The sequence below is a fragment of the Saccopteryx bilineata genome, chromosome 4 (assembly GCF_036850765.1).
Source record: "Saccopteryx bilineata isolate mSacBil1 chromosome 4, mSacBil1_pri_phased_curated, whole genome shotgun sequence".
NCBI lineage: Eukaryota > Metazoa > Chordata > Mammalia > Chiroptera > Emballonuridae > Saccopteryx > Saccopteryx bilineata.
The window spans coordinates 191458208-191467390 of record NC_089493.1 but is presented as its reverse complement, the minus strand read 5'-3'; the positions used below and the strand labels follow the sequence as shown (position 1 = coordinate 191467390).

Here is a 9183-nt window from a genome sequence, read left to right as displayed (position 1 = left end):
GCACATATGAGAAAGCAATCAGTGAACAACTAAGGTATCACAATAAAAAACTGATGACTGATGAAAAAAAAAAAGTCTGGCAGTTTCTTACAAAGTAAAAATACACTTACCATGAAACTCCATAGTCTCCCAGCTTGGTATTTACCAGAGAAATAAAAACTAATGTTCACACAAAAATCCGTACAGGAATGCTTACCGCTGTCCCATTCACAGGTGAATGGATAAACAAATTGTGATATATCATTAGAATAGAATATTATTCAGCAATGAAAAGGAAACAATTACTGACACAGCATGGAAGAATCTTAAATGCATTATGCTAAGAAGCCAGACTAAAAGGCTATAAACTATAAAATTTCATTTATACAACAATCTGGAAAAGAACACTAGAGAAACAAAACAGGTCAGTAATTGCCAGTGGCTAAGGGTGGGGAAAGGGCTACTATAAAGGGACCCAAAAGAACTTCTGGAGGGTGATGAAGCTATTCTATACCTTCATTGTGATGATAATTATACAACCATATGCACTTATCAGAACTCATAAAACTGTATATTAAAAAGGGTGAATTTAACAGCAGGTAAATTATTGCTCAATTTTTAAAAATTTCAAGATGCAAAAGATGAAAATACAACAGAAAGATTTAGTTTTCAATACCTCACAACTATGGCGACAGATTCCAACCGGGAAGTGATAAAGGCCTTCGTGATTTCTGGTGCATATGTGTCTAATAAGTGGGGTTCCGTTGATTTCACAAAAGGAACTGATGCTACCATCCTTTGCCACAGAGTTAATAAATAATGAACACTGTTGGGAGCAAATTCCCAATGCTACAAAAAAATAAAGAAAACGTTATTTAAAATGACATATCTTCCTAAAATAGGAATTACAAAGGCAAAATTACTAAACACAGATTTTAAAATTAACTTTCATTCTGACTATGCAACCAATGAACACTTACCATAGCAAATTTTGTAAATGCAAAAGTGCATAAAGGAACCAATGACCTCTCACTATTCTACCACCTAGGAATAATCACTATTAAAATGTTAGTGCACTTCCTCCTAATCTTTCCAGTTTTCCAGAGTTGATATCATGTGGAAAATAGGGTTTTAAAACCTTCCCTCAAACTTTAAAAAAATTTCCCCAAAACCAATCTGTAAAAACTTTATTTCTTCACACAGATTTTACTACAGCTTCTCAATTCATTCTTCAATGATTAGATATTTAGATGGCTTCTAAATTTTTATTATAAAAAAATATTATAATGAACTTCTTAACCTAAAACCTGTGATGAACATTTTCAGCAAAGTACTCTAACAGATGTGAAAAACAAATCCCTTCCAAATCTTATCAAGAAATTGTCTTAAAGCTATCCAGAGTATAATACGAATTATATATTTCTATTTACCTGTAGACTAGTAATGGTAAAATTAGCAATCAAGCTGATAACTTCAGGATACTCCTTCACCATAACTAATTCTCCCAGCTGGTAATTTGTCTTCAAACGAGCCAAAAAGCGACAAAATTCATGATAATTACCTGGATCAGACAAACCCTAAAATACAGGACCAAATAAAGGGTTTTAAAAGTACTGAAAACCACACCAAGCCAATGGCCATCAATAAAATTCCAATAGGACTGTGTTCAGTCCTCCAGCTCTCAGGAGTACTTGTGGCATTTTGTATCAACTGGGTGGGCAGCAGTGAAAGAAAACATCATTTCTGTTCGATTTCATGTGGTCATCAATGCTTAATAATAAGGAATCCAAAGTAGAGGCTTTGCAGTAAACTGCACCATGATGGCTAAATTATAAGGTTTAAGAACCCATTATATTAGACAAAAAAGTGTGTGTGTGTGTGTGTGTGTGTGTGTGTACTGCAGCTTAAACAAAAGTCAATGGCAAACTTGAAAACTACTTAAGATAAAAAATAAGAATGGGCTCTTCCTGAAACTCTGGAAAAGAGCAATGCCACCTGAATTTTAGATAAACAGTGTACATGCACACACAGGTGACAGAAATTTCTTTTAATTCAATAAGTTTTTATTGAATAGCTATAGGTATTATATCCTCAATCATCTTCGTATTGCTAAATGAAGAGTGATTCAAATAAATTATCGCAATGTAGAGTACAGAGTTTAACAAAAGTACTTCAAGATATAAAAATAACTTTTGGAGGAGGACAGGTTCAAAGGAAAGGCCAAAAAAGGTGTCCCCAATTATCTGTAAGCTCCTTGAAGACGCACATGCGTCATTATCTTTATAGTTTGAACACTCCGCACGGTAGCTGGCACAAGACAGAATTCAAAAAGTATTTGTTTAATACTAAAAGAGTTTATAAGAAATTTTATTCAAATAAGCTAAAAAATATATGAAATAGTGTGTAATTGTTAAGGACAAATTATAAAATGATATTTTGTACTCATAGGTCTTTTAATATATGTTATAATTCCACAATGATTAATATTCAAACCAACTTTTACAGCCACAAAACATCAACATTTGGATGTTAAATCAATTAAGAGAATTATCTAATTAGCTGATATTAGCATATTACCCTCCACATATTGATTGCTGATAATGATTAAAACTGAAATTTAAAAAATATATTGGTAAAATTCCATTTATAGGCAAAATATGTAAAATTTTACAGTTACGGTAAATTGAAAAGATAATGCACAACATATAAATACTCCTAAGAATAACCTGCAAAAATAATTGCTCTTTATAAACACATTTTCTTTATGTATAGATATTATATGTCCCCTCAAAAATTAGTAGTAACCAACAGATTTATATAAACCTCCTTAAATCATCATTTGAACTTTTAAACCCAAATCAAAATAAAAAGTGAAACACATTTTATTGAGGCATGAAAAATCATTAATTAATAACAACTCTGCAATTCTCTGAAATATTGCTATTGAAGCTTTGCAGCTAGTGTACAAAGATTTTAAGATCTATAGACCCTTATTTGTCCATAAGAGGGCAAAAAGACATTATTTCATCATTTAAAGCCACTCATTTATTTATTTATTTATTTATTTATTTATTTATTTCATTTTTCTGAAGCTGGAAACAGGGAGAGACAGTCAGACAGACTCCCGCATGCGCCCGACCGGGATCCACCCGGCACGCCCACCAGGGGTGACGCTCTGCCCACCAGGGGGCGATGCTCTGCCCATCCTGGGCGTTGCCATGTTGCGACCAGAGCCACTCTAGCGCCTGAGGCAGAGGCCACAGAGCCATCCCCAGCGCCCGGGCCTTCTTTGCTCCAATGGAGCCTTGGCTGCGGGAGAGGAAGAGAGAGACAGGGAGGAAAGCGCGGCGGAGGGGTGGAGAAGCAAATGGGCGCTTCTCCTGTGTGCCCTGGCCGGGAATCGAACCCGGGTAAAAGCCACTCATTTAGATATTAACATCCAGATTTACATGAAGTCCTCTGGCTCTAACTCTGAATTAATGCTTCAGTAATTTAAGAAGTGCTAACAAAGAAACATAGTACAATAGTGAAAAGTAGAAGCATAAGGATATATGCCCTCTGTTCACCAAAAGAATGCAGACAATACAGGAGGAAGAACACAGAAGTCTGTTGGGAAAAGTGCTCATTTCTACCAGGAATGAGATATAAAGAAGATAAATGTGATACTTCATATTTTCTTCTGGAATCACAATAATGAGTTTATTATACACCATCAGCAGAAAAACTGCACTTCTATACACTTAAGTATTAATTACATTTCTTCATAAATACCTGAGGGTTTTCAAGTATCCTTCTTACTCCCTTAATTAAATTACCAAGGTACTTGGCACGCTCAGGACTGCTAAACAAGGACCTCCTCGTGGAAGCGAACTGAACCAAACATGACAGCGCCTAAGAAAGGGAACAAAAGGCATTTCAATTTTAAAAGTAACTGTGGCTATGTGTTAGAAACAGCCTTCACATAACATATTCTTTAATTTCTGTGATTAAAAAAGAATTAGAGAATCCAAAAGTAATGAATTGAAAACTGAACCTAGAAATTACCACCACCGCCCACTACCCTGCAACCCCACCGTGAACATTTCTGCTGGTGGGTATTCTCCTCTAATAGTCTTTCATATATTAAGTATGCACTCAGAAGGCTTTCATACACACTCAAAAGGCTTTCCATCATCTCTGATGACCAGTTCCTTTGTGACCCATGAACCAGGTGTTCTACCAAAAAGAAAATATGGTTTTGTAGCGGAATACTGTATTTCCCAATGTATAAGATGCTCCCACGTATAAGACATACCTTAATTTTGGGGCCTGAAATTTGAAAAAATAATTTATTACATGAAGTTACTAAACTCAAGTTTTATTCATCATAAAATTCATACAGCCCTGGCCGGTTGGCTCAGCGGTAGAGCGTCGGCCTAGCGTGCGGAGGACCCAGGTTCGATTCCCGGCCAGGGCACACAGGAGAAGCGCCCATTTGCTTCTCCACCCCTCCGCCGCGCTTTCCTCTCTGTCTCTCTCTTCCCCTCCCGCAGCCAAGGCTCCATTGGAGCAAAGATGGCCCGGGCGCTGGGGATGGCTCTGTGGCCTCTGCCCCAGGCGTTAGAGTGGCTCTGGTCGCAACATGGCGACCCCCAGGATGGGCAGAGCATTGCCCCTGGTGGGCAGAGCATCGCCCCACGGTGGGCGTGCCGGGTGGATCCCGGTCGGGCGCATGCGGGAGTCTGTCTGACTGTCTCTCCCTGTTTCCAGCTTCAGAAAAATGCAAAAAAAAAAAAAAAAAAAAAATTCATACAACTCCTCATCACTGTCAAAACTCCCATCCACCCCACTCCCGGTACCAAAAAATAAAAAAAAAATTAAAAAACAACAATAACAAAAAAAACCTCCCATCCATTAGCTTGTCCTCATTGGTGTCTGATGATTAATCACCGTCTTCATACATTGCCTCGGCCTCAGTTCCATCTATGGCATTTGAAATGCCACAATCACTGTATAAGATGCACCCAGTTTTTAGACCCCAAATTTTTCAGGAAACGGTGCACCTTATTCCTGGGAAATACGGTATGTTTGGGCAATACTGCACATTCTGCACCACGGTACCCTGCAAGCGGGGCTAGAGGTTGGGGAAGACTCCTGTAGCTCTACCTAATCGAGCATGTCCCAAATTCGTTTGAGGATAGAATACTTATTAATACCTTGAGGAACAACTTGGAAAACGCTGCTGGAAGACTCCTATAAAAAGTCCTAGCGAGTGTCTGTGACCTAGTTACCTTCAAAAGTTAACACTTCCCAGACAATTTCACTACCTGGGTTCTTAACTCCACAGCTGGTGCCCACTGAAGTCTGTTGGATCATTAAATGAGACGCCTCAAATCGGTAACTAGTATTCCAAGCTGGCCCATATTTGTTTTGTTTTGGTCCATATAATGTTTGCTGGACTGGTATTTTAAAATAGTAGAGGCCCTGTCCAGTTAGCTCAGTGGCAGAGCATCAGCCTGGCGTGCAGGAGTCCCGGGTTCAATTCCCAGCCAGGGCACACAGGAGAAGTGCCTATCTGCTTCTCCACCCCTCCCCCCTCCTTCCTCTGTCTCTCTCTTCCCCTCCCGCAGCCAAGGCTCCACTGGAGCAAAAGTTTGCCCGGGCACTGGGGATGGCTCTGTGGCCTCTGCCTCAGGTGCTAGAATGGCTCTGATTGCGGCAGAGCGACGCCCCAGATGGGCAGAGCATCGCCCCCTGGTGGGCATGCCGGGTGGATCCCGGTCCGCGCATGCGGGAGTCTGTCTGACTGCCTCCCCGTTTCCAACTTCAGAAAAATACAAAAAAATAATAATAATAAAATAGTAGAATTTGCTGTCAATATTTAAATATTTCAATTTCACACAAAATGCCTCTCTCTTAGCAAGGATGAGAATAAGAAAAGAAATCAGAGGATGACGTGTGCAGATGTTCTCCGGTACGCCATCATCCTTACTTTTAAGAAACAAACAAAAATAGACAATACTGATGTGTAGGAAGTTTGGGAACCACTAGTATGTTAAAAGTATTCAGTGTGTGGGGCCCAGAAACAGTAGGTTTGAATCTCAGCTCCAGTATTTAGTTTGTGGCCCTGGTCACAGTCACCGCTGGTTTATTTCCTTATTTACATACAGAGACTAGTAACACCCTGCAGGGCCACTTGGAGGATCAAGTGACATAAGCACCATGTTAGGGTATGCCCCCAAATTGCTCCTTTCTCTTAAAGCAGTTATAGTCCACTCTATTTTTAAAGTACCAGTAACTTATTTGTTTTATTCCAAACATAATTATACATGAAACCATGGTTTTTAAGCAACTCAAAACAAGTCTCTTCTGAGTAAAAGGCAAAAGGCTGCTCTGTGGCATCACCTAGAAACAGGAGTGCCCCGTGAAACCCAGTTTAAAAACCACCATCTTAAAATCCTGGCTTCGCCCTGGCTGGTTGGGTGAACACTCAGTGGTAGAGTGTTGGCCTGGCGTGTGGAATTCCCGGGTTTGATTCCCAGCCAGGACACACAGGAAAGGCACCCATCTGTTTCTCCACCCTTCCCCTTCTCCTTTCTCTCTATCTCTCTCTTCCCCTCCTGCAGCCAAGGCTCCATTGGAGCAAAGTTGGCCTGGGCGCTGAGGATGGCTCCATGGCCTCAGCCTCAGGCGCTAGAATGGCTCCAGTTGCAGCGGAGCAACACCCCAGATGGGCAGAGCATCGCCCCCTGGTGGGCATGCCGAGTGGATCCCGGTCGGGCGCATGAGGGAGTCTGTCTCTCTGCCTCCCTGCTTCTCACTTCAAAAAAATACAAAAAAAGAAATCCTGGCTTCAAGAGTATGTATGTTGTTTTTTTGTAAGAGGAGGATTTTTGTGAGTCTGTTCCACCCTTCTCGGCAATAACATATCTGAACAAACATCCCTCTGACATGCACTTTAAAGCTGGAATACCTTTTTCAAGAAATGGCTCTATTTGAATTTCCCAACTTTACTCCTACAAGCTGAGATAGTAAACTGACAACTTGATCTGCTCTTTTTTTTCAACCTTGTCTGGTTTCTGATTTAGACTCCACAAAGATGGGGCTCATAGTCTCAAAGTTCTATGGAACCAGAGTTTCAAGAATTTTTTAATCTCATAATAGAACTGGATTAAAAACATTAACTGGTGTATCGGAACAGTGAGAAACAGACATTTGCCACACAATTAAGGAGTCTTTATTTTAAAGCTGGCGACTGCACAGAGACCTAATAAGTCATTTAAACCACGCTGCCCCGAACACAGTCTGAAGTCAGCTTTAAAGACAAAATTACACACTGACTGGGGTACGGGAGGAGGGGAGCCTAGCAGGAAGACAAAGCAGTGAAACAAGCACATTGATGATGCTTATCTATAGGGCTAATTAAGGGAGAAACAGTCTGGGGACACCTGCAACCCTGCAGAACCAGCCCAAGGCCACAACCTAGGAAACCAGTCTCAAAGCCAGGGGCAAGGAGTCTCCTAGGAAAAGGAAGTTCTGCTAAAAGTCTCTTTGTTTTTAAAGAAAGCAAGTTCTGCCAAAAGTTACTCATGCTAAGAGCCTTTCTTTTCTACATTTCGTAACTAGAGTGATGAGCACAAAATCAAGTGAGCACACTCTTTCTCATTCAGAGAGATCAGATGGGGACCACCTGGCACGGGGAAGACACGGAGATGGACAGGGCTGAGAAAGACTTAGGGGGGGAGGGAACAGACAGGACGGCCAACTACTGCACTGAGGCCCAGAGGCGGCAAGGGGACCGAGTAGGAACAAAGATCCACTGAGATGCTGACAGGCTGTCTCGGCTCTGGGCAGGAGCTGTGTCTGCAATAACTGCTCTGGGCTCACCCATGAAACGGGGGGCACTGTTGACTACAACCAGAATCTGACAAACTGCTTATGCAGTACAAATCCCAGAAATGTAAGGATTTCCTGTGAGAGGTAAACCCAATCAAGTATAAATAGGTTTTTCAAAGTAAATCTATAACAGCCTTAAAAATCACAGGTACGTTCTAATAAAATTATAAATAATTCTTACTTACTAACTGAGATAGCAGCGGTGGGAGTGAATGATACAAATTGAAGAAAAGCTCCAATGTTTCTGGTTCCAGGAAAACTAGAAAAAAAATTATTTCCTAACACCATTACTTTCAATGACTAATCTTAACATAGTAAGACTTTATCATACAACCGAGAGCTCCCTCTGCATGTGGCCACTCTTTCCGGCTAGGCTTAATTCCTTTTTAATTCCTACTTATTCTCTTTTGAAAGAGGAAATGATACAGAGATGGAAATTAATTAGCTAAGATGTTCCTTATTTCTCTGTAGCATCTCCAGTTCTTACTGGGAGAACTGTTTTGATATTTTCATTTGTATTAAAGTAATATAAACATCTAAAACTTCAGATAGTGTCAAAAAGTAACTAAAAAGTACATTAATACAAAACAGCTGTACCCTACCCCACTTCAATCACCTTCCAACTCATAGCTCTATTTACATGCATATTTCTAAATAGCGTGCTATGTATATATACTATTTCTTTACTCATTTTACTTTAGACCATCAAATGAGTTTGTTACAGTAGATGAGGCGTTCGCTGTCTAATCACTCACTCTACCCCTCTCTCCACAATCCATCCGCTTAAAAATCCAACCACTGATATACCAACTTAGAATTAAATCAATTCTAGTGTTTAGATCTATTATTACTATATATATATAGGAGCACACTACCATTATATCACATTTCAACACTCTGGATTTAATCATAGCACCTTTTCTGTGCTTAGTTGTCTATCTCTCTGTCACTAGTTCTTTACAAATGCTCCGATTTGCAAAATGTTCTTCATTTTCCATGTGATCAGTAACATCAGATAACCCATGTTTCCATGTTCCCACCCCTACCTCCCAGAGGCTTCGACTTGGACGGTTGTTCCTAAAGCTGTTATATAATCACCTCCTTTTCATGCCTGTACACTGTCATCTTGGGTTGAGGCTCCCTTTTCCCGAACCCCTGTCTTCCACTTTGGTTTGTATAACAAGGAGCTTCCTAAGTACGTAAGGGATAACCTTAAGGAAAACTTGCAAGCCTGATGATGTCTTTATTCTCTCTCATACTCGATAATCTCAGTCTAGGTTGAAAATAACTTTCCTCAAAAGTCTGAGAACACACTCCACTGTGTTCTAG

At 40.2% G+C, this 9183-nt stretch overlaps 1 protein-coding gene across 4 annotated transcripts in view; it reads right to left on the bottom strand.

Moving 5' to 3' along the window:
* Window positions 1–9183, bottom strand: part of RANBP17 (RAN binding protein 17) — a 270646-nt gene that overhangs the window by 234230 nt on the left and 27233 nt on the right. For all 4 annotated transcript variants that reach the window (XM_066273253.1, XM_066273255.1, XM_066273254.1 and 1 more), the window contains 4 exons: window positions 8040–8113; window positions 3751–3870; window positions 1410–1556; window positions 656–828 (listed from right to left, as the gene is read on the bottom strand). In XM_066273253.1, the coding sequence (XP_066129350.1) occupies window positions 656–828; window positions 1410–1556; window positions 3751–3870; window positions 8040–8113 (514 nt within the window). The remainder of the gene's footprint in view (window positions 1–655; window positions 829–1409; window positions 1557–3750; window positions 3871–8039; window positions 8114–9183) is intronic.